General features: G+C 45.6%; 3 protein-coding genes across 3 annotated transcripts; 2 read left to right on the top strand and 1 right to left on the bottom strand.

Moving 5' to 3' along the window:
- Positions 176 to 1,584, top strand: LOC8084312. The gene has a single exon (XM_002457110.2). The coding sequence runs from the start codon at positions 271 to 273 to the stop codon at positions 1,582 to 1,584; it is 1,314 nt and encodes a 437-aa protein (XP_002457155.1). The 5' UTR covers positions 176 to 270.
- LOC8079535 (protein ALP1-like) lies at positions 2,109 to 3,687 on the top strand. Its single transcript, XM_021457755.1, has one exon. The coding sequence runs from the start codon at positions 2,140 to 2,142 to the stop codon at positions 3,484 to 3,486; it is 1,347 nt and encodes a 448-aa protein (XP_021313430.1). The 5' UTR covers positions 2,109 to 2,139; the 3' UTR covers positions 3,487 to 3,687.
- Positions 9,041 to 11,521, bottom strand: LOC8083092 (peptide-N4-(N-acetyl-beta-glucosaminyl)asparagine amidase A). The gene has a single exon (XM_002454922.2). The coding sequence runs from the start codon at positions 11,167 to 11,169 to the stop codon at positions 9,415 to 9,417; it is 1,755 nt and encodes a 584-aa protein (XP_002454967.1). The 5' UTR covers positions 11,170 to 11,521; the 3' UTR covers positions 9,041 to 9,414.

The following is a 19,661-nucleotide window of genomic DNA, read 5'->3' as shown; positions in this document are numbered from 1 at the left end:
AAAAATGTAGGGCGGTTGGCTGATTTTAGCAGTTTTGTTCTAGCCGTTGGTCCTCCTGTAGCAACCACTTCAAATCCATTTTCCTGCCGTTGCTCATCCTGCTCTGCTCCATGTTTATTCTAGCCGTTGCTCATCTTCTCCATTTTGCTGCTGCTTCATCTACAAAAACAGAGGCAAACTCAAGACGTCGCCACACCACCAAACTTTTCTACACAAACAAACAGAGGCAAACTCAAGACATCACCACACCACCAAACTTCTCTACATGAGATGGATCCTGCCTATAGAGGTTACATGAACATTTTGAAGCAAGGCTCCTCTAGCCAGCATTCAGGGAGCAGTACACAGGACTCCCCTCCTCAAATCCACTCAACATTTCCCCAAGCACATCCTACCCATTCCTCCCAATCCCTGTCACCTAATTTCCACAATTTTCACCCATTTGGGCAGCCAGCCAACTATCAAGTATATGGCAATTCTCCTCCAAGCTTTCTTGGTTTTCAGCAGCAAGGAAATTGGCAACAATCTATACCAATAAGCTTCCAAGGTTTTCGTCCTCAAGGATTTCGTCCTCAAGGTTTTCAGCAGCAAGAAAGTTGGGGGTACTCACCAAATCAAGTTGTTGGATCTCCTTCTTCTCATGGATCCGAATCAGCCTCTCCATGCCCTGCAACACAAGAGAAAAACTTCATTGCTGTAGAAGATTCAAGCGGTGGTGAAGAGGAAAATTTGATACAAGAGGCTGGGGGAAGAGAAGAGGGGGGGAGGAGAGGTGTAAGGCTGAACTGGACAGAAGAGGAGAACATAAGGCTCCTTAGTGCTTGGGTAAACAACTCAGTGGATCCCATAGATGGAAATGACAAGAAGTTTGATCACTACTGGAGAGCTGTAACTGCAGAGTTTAACAGCAATACACCAAGCAATGACCGCAAAAGGACAGTTGTGCAATGCAAGTCACATTGGAAAGGTGTCAAGAAGGAGGTAACAAAATGGTGTGGAGTCTATTCTCAAGTTACAAGCACTTGGAGGAGTGGAGAGTCCGATGATATGATAATACAGAGGGCTCATGCGTGGTTTAAGTCACAAAACAACGAGAAACCATTCACATTAGAGTATATGTGGAAGGACCTAAAGGGTCTACCAAAATGGCAAAGAATCGTTGAGGAGGAGAACACCAACAGCAAGAGGACTAAGATTTCAGAATCAGGTGCATATACATCATCATCCAACCAAGATACTGAAGATGAAAGTAGACACAAAGAGAAGCGTCCTGAGGGGCAGAAGAAAGCAAAAGCCAAGCTGAAAGGGAAAGGGAAAAAATTGCCATCATCTCCTTTGGGGGATCAGCCTTCTCAAGACTTTGTTCTCTTCAACGAAGCTATAAAAGTGAAAGCAGCAGCAATGCAAAAATGGACAGAAGTAGCATCTGAATCAACAAAAGCAAAGCAGTCACAGACTAGAAGAGATCTGTACCAGACATATGCAAAATTGGTGGACAAAGACACTTCTAATTTTACTGAAAAACAGCTAAAGAGGCATGAAGATATCCTGGAGAAGTTAGCTCAAGAAATTTCTGAAGCATAAATGAGCAGAAAGTATTAATCAGAAGCATTTGTAGTAGGTGTAATGTAAGAGCATCTGTAACCCTAGTGTTTAGAGCTAAGTTTGTATCCTTTCGTATTTGTAAGAGCATCTGTACCCCTAGTGTTTAGAGCTAAGTTTGTATCCTTTCGTATTTGTAAGAGCATCTGTACCCCTAGTGTTTGGAGCTAAGCTTGTATCCTTTCGTATTTGTTTAGAGCATCTGTACCCATATTCTGTATCAAATGAATATCCATCTTCTTGGTACAATGATCAGTACTACCATACAAAATCTAGCAGTTGGAAAGTAGCTGTTGAAAACTAGCCGTTGGGATGCTCACAAAAAGCAGAACATGGCTGTTGGAAACTAGCTGTTGGCATGTTCAGAAAAAGCTGAACATGGCTGTTGGAAACTAGCTGTTGGAATATAGACAAAAACTAGACAACAGCCCTGGTTTCTTGCATAGCTACACTAGCTTATAAATACACGGTAGTTCAAGGCAGCAACACACTACCTTCAGCTTCCACACAACAAAGCATCCCACTACCAAATAAACGATGTCTACAGATTCACAAGATCATTCTAGTCATTCTGATGAGTCCATCAATAGTGAGAAGATTGAAGAGATGATGTGGGAAGAATTTAATGATCCTATTGAGGCTCAACTTGAAGGTCAACTTGAAGAGAAGCTGCTGGCTCACCTAAGTGGTACCTCCAACCATCGTGGGGGCTATACACGCAGGTACATCAATAGAGATCATGAAGGTGACCACGACAGATTGTTTGCTAAGTATTTCTCAAGCAATCCTTTATACAATGATGATCAGTTTCGTAGAAGATTTCGCATGAGAAAGCATCTATTTTTGCGCATTGTAGATGCTCTTGGGGTTTGGTCTCCATATTTTCGTCTTAGGCAAGATGCATTTGGCAAGGTGGGTCTATCACCATTGCAGAAATGCACTGCTGCCATCCGAATGTTGGCATATGGTACCCCAGCTGATCTTATGGATGAATCATTTGGGGTAGCAGAAAGCACAGCAATGGAGTGCATGATCAACTTTGTTCAAGGTGTGAGGCACTTATTTGGTCAGCAATATCTGCGTAGGCCTACCGAAGAAGATATTCAACGTTTACTTCATTTCGGTGAGGCGCATGGATTTCCTGGAATGTTGGGTAGTGTTGATTGCATGCACTGGGAATGGCAAAATTGCCCGGTTGCATGGAAGGGGCAATTTACACGTGGTGATTATGGAGTACCCACAATCATGCTTGAAGCAGTTGCATCTCTGGACTTGTGGATTTGGCATGCATTTTTTGGGGCTGCTGGCTCAAACAATGATATCAATGTACTGGATCAGTCTCCATTATTCACTGATGTGCTACAAGGAAGAGCACCACCTGTTGAGTTTACGGTTAATGGAAGACAATATAACATGGGATACTACCTAGCTGACGGTATCTATCCAGAGTGGGCAGTATTTGCCAAATCAATCACCAGACCCCAAAGTGAAAAGCATAAATTATATGCACAGCGTCAAGAATCAGCAAGGAAAGATGTCGAACGGGCTTTTGGTGTTTTGCAGAAACGTTGGGCCATCATACGTCACCCAGCACGTCTTTGGGAAAGGAAAGAGCTTGCAGATATAATGTATGCATGTGTTATTTTACACAATATGATAGTTGAGGATGAGAGAGATTCCTATAACATCCCAGATGAGAACACATATGAGCAAGGCCAATTTTCTGCCCAAATAACAGGGCTTGACCAGGGCCCAATCTATGGATTTGCAGAGGTCCTAGAGAAAAATAGGACCCTTCGTGACCGAGTAGGACATCGGCGTCTCAAGGAAGATTTAATAGAGCACATATGGCAGAAATTTAGTGGCCAGCGACAACAAGATTAGACTGTACTAGCTTCAGATCCACCATGTACTCTACTTGTTATTGTAATTCAATGTATTAATTTATCACCAGCTAGTTTCAAATTTGATGTTTCTTTCAGTACACTTGTACCAGAGGTGTAGTAGCAGCAGTCGTAGATTACATGCACATACTAGTACTTTATGGCTGAACTACTAAAATTAGCAAATGGGCAGGCGTCGAGAGTTCACCTGGCCGCTGTAGATCTCATCCCGACCGCAATGGATGCATGCACACCATGTCGAGCAGGCTTCACGATAAGCCAGCAGCCTGTGCCCAGCGCTATCGCTCGGCATGCCGCACGAGCTGGCTTCCAGCGACGGGCACCTGATGGCCTGTTCAAGCTCGCCACGCCCGCGGCTGACGGAGTTGACGAGGAAGCATGCGGCTGCTGCGGCGGCGGCGGCGGCGATCGATTCTGAAGACGAAGGCGGAAGGAAATTGGGGATCTGAGAAGCTTCTCGCGGGAATGGGTGGTAGGAGGTTGGGATGGCCGATATTTTTTCTTTGCAGGCCCCACCTTAAACTGGACACACATTGCGTGCGGGTGGCCTCGCTACTCTCGCCTGTACCGTGGTCCCACGTTACTACCCCAACTGGGTGTATACACTGCGGTTGCTCTTACAGCTACTTCCTCCATGGCTCCATTCCACAAAGTACGATTGTATAGTTGTCTAATTTTGTCCCACAAGAGAAGACATTATAACAATGTACTGGTCTTGTGCAATATTTCCTTCATCTCAATATACAAAGGCGCAACTCACCTATACACGCAAACCAAGGAATAGAGTAATGTTTAAAGTAATGCCCATAGTTTTGAGTGTGTCCAGGTCTAAAAATCTTACCCGGTGTTTGATTGGGGTGATAAAATTAAATAGATACCGTAGCATTTTCGTTTTATTGGACAAATAGTGTCTAATTATAGAGTAATTAGGTTCAAAAGATTTGTCTCACAAATTATTCTCTAATTGTTGTTTTAGTTTTGCAAATAGTATATGTTTAGTACTTTATGTATGTGTCCAAACATTCGATTTGATGGGTGATAGAAAAACAAAGGAAACCAAACATAGGACGATGGGAGTAGTCCATTAATACAGATCGTGTCATCATATGTATAAATTGTACACTCATAGAACACTGCATTATTATCTCTACTTTTGTATACAATAGCTTTGTTCACACAAATTTTCATAGATGATTTTGTGTTATTGGTACCAGAAAAACCAGATAATCAACCGAACTATTCTGTTGACACCAAAGTACAGTACTCAATAGTCTCCCCTTTAAAGAACATGGATTGCATCACGTGACATTCTCACATAATCTTATAATATGTACATAAACCTAGTTCTTGATCAAAAGATATTTTTTTCTCTCTATTCTATTAAAATATGAACTAATATGGTTAGAACTAGATCATAAGTCACAATTGAAGCTAGCACATTTGATTTGAGGAGCAAGATAATGTTGAACCATTCGATTAAACTCCAAACCTAGTTTTGTAGCGGTTTTAAAAGAATAGACTCATTCAATACATCATCATCCAGATCTTTAAAACACATGTCGCTAGGTTTGTTTTGGAGCGTGGAGATACAAAACACAGAAATATAAAAAACCACAGGAAAGGAGTAGAAGCGATGTGTCAAAACAGGAGATTGAAAAACACAGAAAAAACATAAAGAGGTGTCTGGAACGCAAAAATTTATAGCATATGACATAAGAATTGAGAAAATATAAGTGGTAAATAAGACATGCAGTGGCAGATTAACAGAGATTTTTGCTCCATTTGTAATATTCTAAATCGAGCAACACTTACATGTAGGACCAATGGTCCATGGACCATGGTACATGTGCGACGCAGGCGAGACAGGTTATTTATGAATCAAACTACGGCGAGACAGGTCATTTACGAATGAAACAGCTTCAGCAATATGGCTACCCTCAGACTGTTCGTTTGAGCAGCTGAATCTGTCACTTATTTATTAGTGTTTTTCTTTTATAAAAATTAGTAAATAATACTTTCTATCTGATGCTGCTCTCTCAATCCATGAAAGAATTAATTATTAGAGTTGTTCTAAGTCAATTTTTTTATATTTTGACCAAATTTCTAAAAAAACACTAAAATTTATGATATCAAATTAGTATCAATAGATTTATCACACAATATATTTTCGTAAAATACGTATTTTATGTCATAGATATTATTACTCTTTTCTATAAAAAATAATCAAACTTTAAAAAAGTTTGACCGATACGGATTCTAGAAATTGGTATTTTTATGGACTAAGGGACTACAATCATTTGTCCCTGTGGATCCACCATTAACCCTCTCATACCTAATAAGGCCTTGTTTAGATGTGAAAATTTTTGGATTTTGCTACTGTAGCATTTTTATTTGTATTTAGTAATTAGTGTACAATCCTAGACTAACTAAGCTCAAAAGATTTGTCTCGCGATTTACAGATAAACTGTGTAACTAGTTATTTTTTATCTATATTTAATAAAAGCATGTATGTGCCGCAATATTCGATGTGACAAAAAATCTTGGAAAGTTTTTGAATTTTGGAGTGAACTAAACAAGGCCTAATTGATGTATCTGAAATGTATTTCCTCTAGCTCCTAAAAAAGACATTAGATAGACTAGATTAGAAGGATCTATTATTTGAAAAATCGAATTCATTTATTGTTTCAAATATTCACTTGTAGCATACTATATCTCAATGAATTGGTGTATTTTTTTTCTTGTGCTGCTCTAGCTTTTTATCTAACGAGGCAACAGACTCCTCTGCAACTCCTCTACAAGAGTCTTTGAATCAGTGGGACTACCATCTTAGATAGAGATCACCAATACCAACATATAGAGCCAGGGGCAACACGCTGCACTGTCGCGGGCATGTCCACCCTAGGCCTTGTTTAGTTTCCAGAAAATTTGCAAAACTTTTTAGATTCTCCGTTATATTAAATTTTGTGGTGCATATATGAAGCATTAAATATAGATAAAAAAATAACTAATTATACAGTTTATCCGTAATTTGCAAGACGATTTTTTTAAGACTAGTTAGTCCATAATTAAATAATATTTGTTAAATACATACAAAAATACTACAGTATCTATTTTACAAAAAGTTTTAGAACTACAAGGCCCTAATCACTGGAGGCTCCCAGCGTTTGGTCCTTATGGTCCTCTTTGGTTTAGGCTGTTTTTTTAATAACTATCTCATTAAATATTTGGACACATGCATAGAATAAAAAATATATATTATTTATAAAACTAAAAATAGCTAGAGATAATTTCTGAGAAATTTTTTTAAGTTTAATTAATTTATAATTAGATATTAATTGCTATAGTTATAAATGTATTAGTATCTATTAAACTTTAACACCTCCAACCAAACCGGGGGTGTTCGCTTTTTGCTAAACAGCGTCTGCAGCTGCAGCTTTTATTTTCCACCTCCCTAATCACTGTAGCAGCAACGGCATCTGGCTGCAACATTTACTTCTCAAAAAGAGGTGGGCAATAATAAAAAAAATCAACCGGAGCGATTAAAACTACCGTCACAGCTTTCAAAAAACTCTCGAATCTTTATCCCTATCCCATATATGGTGACCTTTTCGTCGTCCAAGTAAGAATTGAGCTGCAGCCCCTAGTGTTTGATACGAGGACGACGACGAGGGGATTTTTTAACCACCTTGAAATTTGCTCCCACACGATAGAAAAAGAGGCGGGCGATAATAATCGTGAGTTCCGATGGATCATGTTCAATTGATAATCTTATTATTGAGGCTTTGTTTAGTTTACGAACATAAAAGTTTTTTAATTACTGTAGCATATATGTAATTATAACAATTGGTGTCTAATTATAGATTAATTAGGCTTAAAAAATTCGTCTCGTAAAATATATATAAATTATATAATTAATTATGTTTTATCTATATTTAATAATTTATGCACATGTTAAAACATCGATGGGATAAGGGCCTGTTTAGATTGGGAATGAAAATTTTTTGGGTGTCAATGTCTGGAGGGGTTTTTAGAAACTAATTAAAAAACAAATTACATAGCTCGTCAGGAAACTGCAAGACAAATTTATTAAGCATAATTAATCTGTCATTAGCATATGTGGGTTACTGTAGCACTTAAGGCTAATTATGGAGTAACTAGGCTTAAAAGATTCGTCTCGCGATTCTTAACTAAACTATGTAATTAGTTTATTTTTTTATCTACATTTAATGTTCTATGTATGTGTCCAAAGATTTGATGGGATGGATGAAAAATTTTTAGGTGGTGAACTAAACAGGGCCTGAAGGTAAACAAGAAGGCCCGACTTCCTTCTACAGTGCTATCACCATCCATCCAACTCACCAAAGACGGCAATATTTGACGCGAATCTGGTGAAGTGCTAGCTCACACGATATTTGTTCAGAGAAAGAGAAAACTGTACCCGTTTGGATGCGAACAAAACAAAGAGACACGCCGATGTCGCCTCCAGCTGGCAGCCATTTGGACACCGGTGGGAGAGGGAGTCAGCTTTGGCCCGGACCGACCATGAAGCATTTCGGGCCGTGCGACTGTCCGGCACCGTGGCCACCGCCGCACCGGCCGGCAGCATCGATGCGGTGCTTGTGCTTGTGCTTGTAGGATTTGTAGGAGTAGTACACGACTACACGTCCGTGTCCGGTCATACGCTACGCATGACGCGTCGCTCCTGTGCGGCTGTGTCGGTGCGTCCCGGCCACCTGCAGCACTTGAATTTGTGAGCTTACGGGGTTGGTTTCCGTATGCAGCAGTACAGGTCTCTTTTTGCTTAGCGTGTCTTATATATACAGCCAAAGTTCATCCATATATTTGGTCTGACCAATGGACCGAGTGAGCGTGACACTTTCAAGTACTAATTCACTTATCTGGTGCTGATGGCTGCAGGACGTTCATCAAGCCAAATGTAAAGCCTTTTAGCCAGAGCCCCAGGGGCTGGTTTTAATTTCCTTCTTCAGCAGTCAGTCGGTTCCCTTCTCATCTATGGCATCTCGCTATGGAAGCTTAGTATAGTGGGAATATAATTTACTTCTTCTCAATGTTCATAGACTCGTAGTCATGAAGGAACAAAAAAAAATGACATTGACTTAATAGAGCATGTTTAAAACACGGGGAAAAAAATTTGTTTGCGTATTTTTCCTGTGAAATTAAATTGATTACTATGAAATTCGTGCACAAATCTATGAAATTCCGGCGCTCCAAACATGTCCTAAAAGTTAAAACAAACCTACGGATTTTATGACCGTATAATGTATGTATGAGTTACAAAAGTACTTAAGGTAACCAAGTCATGTCACGTCTGTCTTTCTGTATTGTTGACGCCGATTTAGATCAACATGGGACCGATAATTAAAGACTCCGTTGTGCTGAATTTTCATTTCGGCGGAGGTATAACAGCCTTTTTCATCAAGAGCATGTTTGAAATCCGCAGAATTCTACCTCTACATACAGGTAACATAACATAATATCACTATCCAAAGCACATACTGTAGTATATAAAAATATAATTCGTCAAAAGAATTCCTATTTTACTACAGATTATATTATATATAAAAACAAGTGGTATTAAATTACATAGCCAGCTGTTTCCTTTACATTTTGGGCTACCTGTACTGTACTACAGGTCTACTACTGCTTGCTGCATCAGATCACATCTTTTCTTATTGAAAAGCTAATTAGCACATGAAAATGACCCATCATTTAGGACAGTATTTAATAATTGAAGACCGGATGTGGGCCAGGCCAGGCCATGCCGAGCCAAAGCCAGTACAGTTCGTCCACCGGTGCAGCGTTCCATTTACACCCATGTCGCTTCCCCGGCCGTTATCCACCGGCCCGCGCGGCGGAGGCGCCGACAAGGCGCTGTCGGCGACAGGCGTCAGCGGCCGAGCGTACCGGCGCAGGACGCGTCATGATGGTCGAAAAGCACGTCGTAACCGACGCTGCTTACGTTCCTGAGGTAGCAGCCGCCGTCGCTGGCGCCGTACGCGTACGTCTGATGCATCCGCCACGACGCGCCCACCACGGCGTCGTCCCGGAGCGTCACCTCCGCCGCCGCCGCCTGCGCGTTCCGCAGCGTGCTCGTCGCCGCCCCTCCTCCTCCTCCTCCTCCTCCCTTGGACCGCGTCTCGTCGAACCCGATCTCCACGCGCCGCATCAGCCGCTGCGACGACGTGCCGCTGCCGTCGCCGCCCAGGAAGATGTAGAGCGGGAAGCTCTGGTGCACCTGCTGCTGCGCCGACGCGGACGCCGCACCGCCGGTGACGGTCGTGAGCGCGTCCGTCGTCTGGTTGATCGCCTGCGCGCTGCCCTGACCGCTGACCACGTTCGTGTTGGCGAAGCTCAGCCGCTGCGCGAACGTGGTGGTGACGTTGCCGCGCGACGAGCTCACCCACCCCGTGGCCGTGATGTTGCGGCTCGCCGCCGCCTCGTACTCGCCGTCGATGCCGTCCGCGGAGTGCGAGACGATGCTGCCGGCCAGCTTCGGCGCGTCGTACGCGACGAGCCCGCCGGTGGTCCTGGTGCTCTTGGGGTCCAGCCACAGGTGGAGGTTGGCGTCCACGTACCACGACCTCTGCGCGTTGGTCACCGCGAACCCGAGCTCGTGGTCCTCGCCGTCGAGGAGCTTGCCCAGGAATGGCGTGAGCTCGATGTCGTAGGTGGGCATGTTGAAGGAGCCAATGCTGGTGATGGGCCGCCAGATGAGCGGGTTAATGCCGCCGGTGTAGATCACCGGGAACGGCCACACGGCGCCGACGACGTCGCCGTCGAGCAGCACGGTGACCTCGCGGAACGGCCCGTTCTGCTCGGGCGTGTTCATGTACCAGAACTCGTCGGCGTCGTGGGACGAGACGTAGACCTCGAGGACGGCGCGGTACGCGTTGCGCGGCACGGTGACCCGCGCGGACTGCACGTCGGTGGCGTTCTGGACGACGAACCACAGCCCGTCGTTGAGCGGCAGGCTCCTGGAGACGGGGACGACGGCGTCGGCGGCGGCCGACGGCGGAGAGGACCGCGCGCCGGAGCGGAAGTAGAGGTGGAGCGTGAGGTTGGCGTGGTAGACGCCGTTGTAGGTGTCGTCGATGAGGTTGCCGAGGTACACGGCGAGCGTGGCGTCGCCGGCGGCGAGGAGGGCCGCGTAGCGGGTGACGTCCTTGGAGACCGACCAGACCACCCCGCCGGGGCGGGGCTCCGCGGTGCTGCCACGCAGGAGCTCGGCGCCGCCGAGCCACACGCCGAAGGTGCGGTCGTACTGCGCGCCGCGGCACTCGGCGCGCCACTCGAGCACCGCGAGCGACACCGACGACGCGCCGGATGCTAGGCACGGCGGCGGCGAGTACGTCGCCGTGACGGGCGGCTTGGTGAGCGTGAAGGCGAAGGAGTGCGACAGCAGCAGCGTGGAGCAGGGGCCGGAGCTGCCCCTGGGAGGGCGGAGAGGGCGGTCCACCTCGAAGAAGGTGGTCTTGGAGGACGTCCGCCTGCTGTGGCGCGGCAGCGCGGCCTCCACCGCCGCGATGTCCTCGACGGAGAAGCGGAGGTCCCGGGGCGACGGCAAGGCGGCGGCCGAGTTGGAGAGCAGAGCGACGCAGAGGCAGAGGAGGAGTGAGCGGTGGGCAGAGGAGGCAGTCGGCATGGCTAGCTCACCTCAGTCCTCACTTGGCTGAGATGTGGAGGGAAAAGCCCCGAAATGGGAGGCGTGTTGCATGGTGGTAGTGTCCGCGTGAAGGCTGAGGATTTAAACCCGGCGAATTGCAGCGACGAAATTATATATGAATAAATTAAATTAAAATAAATAAACCCGGAGCAATAATATCCGTCATTATCTACAATCTTGGGAGGGTAGGCGGCATAAACAAAGTGTATGTAGTATGGTATGTATGTTGTTGTGAGTGGCGTATAATGGCAACGGAAAGTACTTGGGTAGGTAGATGTATCATGCGGCTTTTGGGACACTTCGACTTGTCTACTAGTATAAACCCATTATGATTAAACACAAAAATAAATAGAAAAAGAACAGAAAAAGGGCAAGTACAGAATTTTATGACTTTATCGTGTGCTTAAAGCACCGGGAAGGTGATGTTCCCCCAACGAAACACAGCCAAAGGTTTTACAATGCAGCAAAGTACCCCCGTTTTGTGCTGTGCAGAAGAAAAGACGCTCCCTCCCTTCACTAGTTCAAGGCTGTATCTGAATTCTAACATGTTTTATTTTTTTTCTCGAATACATAAAAAGTTTGTGTATCTTTATATTAAGATTGAGAAAAAGTAAAAATTACAACCACACGTTACAAAATGACACACTAGAGGCATAGTGTGATACAATCGGTTCTAGCCTCCCTAGCATAAGGAGATTGTGAGCTACTGAGTATTACTCACTAATCATGCTACTTAGCCGTCACAGGCGATCAGATGCGCTATCTTGCGCGACGCCTCGGCCGCTTAACATGTCTGACTTGACAAAACATATGGATTGTCCAATTCACTGGATGGTAAACACTAAAGTAATAAAGCCTGTCAGGTCGAGGACCTTTTGGAACTTAGAAATTTTAAACATATAAAAAACTCAAGTATTTGAAACGGGGCCTCAGTTTTTTTTTGGTAAAAAAAAATACGATGCAGTACTGCAGACTGCCGTTGATAAATTAAAACAAAACATTCCGTTACACTTATTAGATCCGGAATAAAAAGCCACCAAACGATTCGGAGAAGATTTAATATCCGTGCGCGCGAGTGCGAGGGACCCAAAACAGCTGCATGTGCACTCCCAGGTTCCACTCATTTGCAACTTTGCAAAAGATGAGTCAATACTGCGTCGGACATCATCATCATTAATTAGCAGGATCTCTCTCTCTCTCACACACACACACTTGTGCGTGTATATTGTGTGTAAATAAACTCGTGGTTGGAAAATAATCTGCATTTTGCTGTACTACTACTACTACTACCTAAACAGAAACTGTCTCGATTGGCATCGGCTCCTGTTTCTGTTCATGACGGACGGCACGGCCCACCGGATAGCTACTACTGTCGGTCGCTCCTCCTCGTCGGAAGACCAAAGACACCAGCTGTCCAGCTGGCCACAAATCAATGAACAACTCAGCATCTATCAGTCTGAACATGTGGCGTACTGGTGCTAGTCTAGCAAGTATAGTAAAGCTAATGTCAATGATAAACTTGAATACTTGATCATTGGTCATCCGACTTGTCAAAGGAAAAAAAACCAACCAATGTATAAGAGGGCTCAGATCATACTTTTTGATCTCCAGTCCCACCGAAATAGCTTGAAAAAGGTTTAAAAAAAACCTTACCTAATTAACACAGAAAACCTGAGAAATATACCTGGCTCAATGTGGACACGTCTGATAGACATGGCCAAAAATTTTAACCTAGTGTTTTATTTCCTAGTGTTTCAGGTCCACGAATTAATTAAGAGATGCTCCCTCGCGACGCTGGAGAAACGGTGCAGTGCGTCTAAATTTTGAGAAAAATGAGAAATCGTTCAAGAGCTATATGATGGTCACATATATGCACGCGGAACTCTCTCCGTTACGCGAGAGCTCCCAACCCCCGCCGCGACGCTCCGGCCGCCGTCGCCGCCCTCCTGGCGGCGGCGGCGGCCCGCCCTCGCCTGCTCCTCCCTCCCCCCTCCTCCTCCCCCACGCTCCTCTCCCCCCTCCCCTTCTCCCCCTCCCCCGTTGGCCTAGGGGCCTGCAGCACCGGCTTCGCCGCGCGGCTCACGGACGAGAAGGCGGAGGCGCTGAGGGCCACGGACGGGTGCGCGCGGCTGTGCCTGGAGGTGTTCCTTCCGCTCGCCGGGCTTCCTCGGCCTCCACCTCGGCAACGAGGGCTTCTGGAGCGGCTCCGGGTTCGGTCGCCAGCCACCCGTCCTTCGGCGAACGGGCTCCTCCGTGGTGGTGGGCGTCGGCGGCCTGGGCCGGGGGACGGCCGGATCTGGGCCCCCGGCCCCCCCTTTTCTGCTGCTACTGCCACCCCCACCGTTCTCCTCCGTCGCCGGCCTGCCCGTCCTGTCCCCGGCGTCGGCGGCTTGTGTGACGGTCGGATCTGGGCCTCCGGCCTCTGATCTGGCGTGACTCCCCCTGTTCCCTCCGTTGGCCGGCCTGCCTGGCGTCCGTCTGGGCTCCGGCGTGGTCGGGGTGGGGTGCAGGACGGTTGGGCTCGTTCGGGGCGGCTGCTAAGGCTTCGGCACTCCCTCCACGGCTGCGGTGGTCATCTGCTTGGCGGCGGACGGCTGCGGCGGCCGGCTCGCCTCGTGCGCTCCCTGCATCGTGGTGATGTGGGCAGATGTTCGAGCGGTTCGCCTTCGGCGTCATGGCGGCGTGGTCGGTGTTTTGGAGCGGTCTGTGCACGAGTGGGTGGCGCTAGGCGAAAGTCGTGCCTTCTGGCCGACTATGGCGACGCCTTCGGGGCGTCGTTTTCCTCGTTGGAGGCATATGTCGTTGCGTACCCCTCCTCGGCCGACAGCGCTCGTCCCTTATGGGGTTGTTGGTTGCAAGGAACTAGGGCGCCTCGCCCGTATGGGCCGGCAACGGCGGCGCTCCCCGCGTCGCTTCCCTTCTTGAAGGCGTTGCCGCCGAAGTTCTTTCTACGCGTGGCCTGCTGCCCGTATGGTCCCTCGGGCGTCGTGCCGAGCCTTTTCGTGCTTCATGCTGCTCTCCGCTCAGGTTTGCTGGCTAGTGTTTGTTGAAGCTGCAGTTGTGCTCTTTCCGGTGGATGCTTTGCCACCGAGGTGTTCCCGGCGGATGCTTCGTCGCCGAGGTGCGTTGCTTTGCCACCAAGGATGCATCTCCGGCAGGTGGGTCGTTGAGGTTGCTGAGGTGGGGATGGATGCTTGGCCGTCGGATGGTTGCTTTGCCACTGAGGACGCGTCTCCGGTTGGGTTGGTCGTCGAGGTTGCTGAAGTGGAGACGGATGCTTGGCCGTCGGTTGGTTCGCTTTGCCACTGAGGACGCGTCTCCGGCTGGGTTGGTCGTTGAGGTTGAAGATGTGGGGACGGATGCATGGCCGTCAGTTGTCCTTTATGTTGCGGCTCCGAACACTGCTGGCTACCTAGGTGTTGAGTTGTTCTTCTTGTTTTTGGCTTAGCTGTTGGGGTTGTTAGGTGGAGGATCCCCCTCATGTTTCTTGCTTTTGTTTGTGTTCTAGGTTTCTATGGTAATCCTTGGATTACTTGCGAACTCATTGTTTCGGTTACCTGCCGTTTCTTTTGGCTCTTCTTCTTAATAAAAAACACGTGAAGTCGTGATCTCGAAATATATATATATATATATATATATATATATATATATATATATATATATATATATGCACGCGGAATCGGGAAGTAGTACTATAAGGATGGTGTTTTTTTTGGTTTTACTACATGACAGGACAATGGGTACGGACGAGGTTAAAACTGTTGTGCTTGTGCATTGCAGAAATGGTGCATCGGCCTCCGTGGATTTTTAGCACAAACAATGAAATAAATACACTCATGCATGCACATGCACGCTCAGCAGGCTAGCTAGCTAGCTAGTGCAACCACCACTGGAGTGGGGTAGTTAGATTAGCAGTTACGCACCCAGGCATAATGCATTATGTTAGTGCATGGCTGCAGATCATTTCCCACTCACTCGCAGAGCCTCGAGGCTGATCACGAAGGCGTACGTGGTCGCTCCGGCAGAATCATCGATGGATCCGCTGGCGACCACTACTCGCGTACGTACGTAGCGTCCAAAGAAAAAAAAAAGGCTAGGCTGGAACAGATCCAGGCTTGGTTTTCTCATCTCCTGCTGCTCTCTGATGACTACTGAATAAAGATAAATAATAATATGGATCGGTCCCGAGTCCGAGTTTTTGCTAGCTGGCCGGGGCAGCCACGCAAGCGGCCCCGATGACGACGAGGCCGAGCCAAGAAGAAGCTCTTGGTCGGCCATGCTCCGCAGGTCGCGCGCGCGCAGACGGGATGAGATGCGTCGATGGATCGGGGCCCCGGCCCGACGGCGGCTGCGCACCTACCGCAGCGACGCGCCGTGGTTGGACGATCAGATGGGGTCAGCAGCCCGGCCGATCGAGCCCCACCCGGACCCGATCTCGATGGCGCTCTAGCTTAGCTTCCGGTTCCGGCGGTGGCCTGGAGAGCGGGACCCCAGGCATGCAAAAGAGAGCAAGCTCGACCGCGACGGCTCGCCTAACGGAAATCGGATCGTGGTCTCCACGACAGGTGGGACCACGCGTGGTCCTCAAGACTGAGCCTCTTGGGCTTTTGTTGGCTTGGGCTAATTAAGCGGGATGGATTTGTCGAGGATATACCAGGATGAGGGCCGTCAGCGTGAGGTGTGCGCTCCATCTTTCCATTGCTTCCTTCTCTTTTTGGATATATCATATCACGAATCAAGACTCCAGTCCAATCCAAGGAACCAATAGCTGCGGGCCCGTTTGGTTCCGGCTTTTTTTTTTTTTTACCTGACTAAATCACGAACGTTCATCCGGTTCGAATCAAGCGAACGATCCGATAGCGACAGCAATTTTTATTTTAGAAATAAACAAATCCCACCACTTTCCCTATTCGGTAAGCAAGTATTTTTTTTTATTTGTTGCGCGTGTAGACGCGTTGATCTCGTTTTATTTTCACGCACGTGTACACGAACATATCGTTCTATTTTCTCTCGCACATAACTTATACAAACTAAGTTACGCAACATAACTTCAAAAGAATAAATTTAATGTGCTAAGTTATAGAACATTCTCTTTAGGTTTCATCAACATTTTCTTTTCATTTGAGAAACTATTCATTCATAACTCTATACATTACGTTAATCAACTAAGTTAATCATACATAACTCTATACAGTAAGTTAATCAAATAAGTTAGGATACATACACATAAAAGTACATATAACTCGAACAATAAGTTAACCAAAGAAGTTACATAGCATACACATGAAAAGATAGGTTACATACACAACTATATACAATAAGTTAATCAAATAAGTAGACAGTATACAAATTAAAACATAAGTTAGATACATAACTTTGTATAATAAGTTAATCAAATAACTTAGATAGCATACACATAAAAAAGACAGATTACATACATAACTCTGTATAATATAAGTTAATCAACTAAGTTATATAGCATACACACAAAACAAAAGTTAGATACTGTCGAGGGTATCAACAAGGGGTACCCTCACCAACGCGTATAACGAAACCATCCGTACATAAAACTAGCGCCTCGATTCGACGCTCCGTCCGCACGTACGCACGACCATCGACGTCCGTAACCTCGAAGACGGAAATAGCGTCGAGCGAATCAATCAGACGTCGAGCTCTGGTCAACGTCGAATACGGAACAGGCTCCCGCGAATCGGGAGGCGTCGAGCGCAAGGACGCCGCCGCCGCCTAACGCGCGCACGCGGGCCGGGGCATTAAATGCGCCTGGTGCCTCCCCACCTAACACATGGGTCACGGAGGGCGTGATAGGGAACAGGCACCTGTCCCATCGATCTTTTTGCAGCCTTCCCCACCAAACGGCCCAAGACGTGTCAGGAAGTGGGAAACAGAGATGGAGTGTCTAATCAAGACCCCCTCGAGATGGCCAAAGTCAGCGCTTCAACATCAGGACGTCGTACGGCGTCCGACCCTTGACCAGATAGAGACCCATCCAGGAGACAAGTCGGGCGTCGACTGACCACATCCCAACTGCTCCGCCGGATTTGCCGTCGGGTCGTACGAGCGTACATCAGGCAAACCAATCCAGGACGGCGTGCAGAACGGAATGCAAGGGCACGCGTAATCATCACCAGGCTATTAGGACGGGACGACTCGAGGCCATGCCGGTACGGAAGCCTCGAGTAGGTCAGCGCTCCATACTGCTATCGACTCCTATTCTGACGCCTATACATGTACCCTGGGTCTCTCCTTGGGACTATAAAAGGAGGGACTCAGGAATAGAACGGCAGGAGAGACCACGCTCACACATAGTAGAGCTCCACACTTCATACCACGCTTGTATTCACCCCTGTACAAGCACCTAGGTGCAAGATAATACAAACTCTCTCCCCCCCGCTGGACGTAGGGCCTTCTCTTGCCCGAACCAGGATAAATCTCTGTGTCTTCTTGCATCACCGTCCGGGAAAGGGAGCACGCATACAAATTTACTCGTTGGTGTGACCCCCCGGGGGGAAAACACCGACAGATACATATAACTCTGTACAATAAGTTAATCAAATAGTTTGATAGCATACACATGAAAACACAAGTTAGATATATAACTTTGTATAATAAGTTAATTAACTAAATTAGATAGCATACATATGAAAAAACAGGTTATATACATAACTTTATACAATTTATGGTCATAAGATTAAGTAAAATAGGAAGAAGAGAAAAGGTGAAAGAAGAGATCAAAATAGTGCAAATAAAATTAAATTGGTTAACATATAAAAGAATAAAAATATAAAGGAAAAATAAGAAAATATATAAAAAAGATAAAGATGAATGCACTTGTGGTAGCGCATGTTCGGTGGAGGAATAAATGTGACGCACCTACAACAGCACACATCCGTCTCGGAATCGTTCGCTCAAAGGGAAAGAATTGAACGCTCGTGGAAATGGATTTGTGCTATTTTTTTAACTTCTATCATGTGGACACTAATTATTAAATAAAATAAAAATATTATAGTACTTATTAAATTTTAACATCCCAAACTAAATACTATCTAAAGACCCTTTTCTGATGACCATTGCATGCCGCTGCTGCAGGGACAGTGGGATGCAGGTGCGATCACCCAAATTCATTTCGGCGAATGATCGCTGGGCGGAATCCAGCGGTCAATCTCACCTCCCGCAACTTTCATTTTTTTAACAAAATATATTTCCATAACTTACATTTTTTGGCATATGGTCACGACGATGCTCCGCTAGCGCTTTTACATAGTCCGAATAATCAATATCCACGAATTAAATAGATAACAAGATTTTACTACTAGCAAATCAACATGAAACTGTGTCCATCAAAATTCAAATAATTTCATGCTAGACACCATAAAATAGAGCATGATTTTAGAAGGAAAAAAACTAGTTACATAATTTTTTGAGGTCATTTTTATTATTTTTTAAGATTGAACTAGATTTTAATATTTTTCAATTGCATTATTTCGCATGTAAAAGTACTTAGATATTTTTCTAAAAAAGTATTTTATGATTTTTTTCAATATTTTTTGTAAAAAATATTTCCTGTCTATGCTGAACTTTCGACTTAGTACGATTTACCTCTCTAAGAGCAACTCCAACAGGTTGGGTATTCTTGTTATAGAGGTTATTTTAGAATTTGCATAATAAAAGATAGACTCCAACAGATGTGCTATCTAGTTTTGTAAAATAAAAAGTTGGCTATTTCTTGATTTTCGGTGGCCATATATAGCCGACCACTGACACAAGCTATATGATTTTGTAAAATAGCAAGACTGTTGTGGATCTCTTCTCTTTTAAGAAGTTTTCTACTTTACAAAATGGCTAAACAATAGAATTTGACTACTAATTTTAGCCAAGCTCTTGGAGTTGCTCTAATGTGACCTAACATCAGTAAAATCATCACTAAAAGTGCAAAAACAAACGGTTTCAAAAGTTGTGAGAGCTAAAAAAAAGTGATTTTGTAGTTAGAGAGGAAAATTGAACAACCGCAATAGTTAAGGGGGGTAATTGATTTTTTTTAATATTCTAACTAGAAAAACTGCACGACTCGTTGGAGCGGGCCAGTCAGTCCAATGGATCACTGAGAAAAGTGTAGCAAAATGGTCCTTATTGAAATAGAATTTGGTCTTTTAAAAAACATTGTTGAAATAGCAAGATGGCATTCATTATAAGAGAGTTAAGTTCAACTTTTGCTCTCGATCGTGTAGATCAAGCGTTCTCATCTCTTGCTCCACAATTTAGTAATGACCCTAATGTATAGCAAAATGAGAGTTCGTACAATTACTTTCAAATTGTAGCACTACAAATGAGTACATATGTACGCAGTAGGTTATATTAGAAATCAAATCCCACCACAGGACTATAGAAGACGCAGGCCCAGCCGCCCAGACAGAAACCATTCGGGTGAGCGCAGCGAACGAACCCTGCCACTT

This window comes from Sorghum bicolor, chromosome 3 (assembly GCF_000003195.3).
Source record: "Sorghum bicolor cultivar BTx623 chromosome 3, Sorghum_bicolor_NCBIv3, whole genome shotgun sequence".
NCBI classification, from domain to species: Eukaryota; Viridiplantae; Streptophyta; class Magnoliopsida; order Poales; family Poaceae; genus Sorghum; species Sorghum bicolor.
The sequence above is the reverse complement of the archived record's forward strand: the minus strand, read 5'-3'. Positions and strand labels throughout refer to the sequence as shown.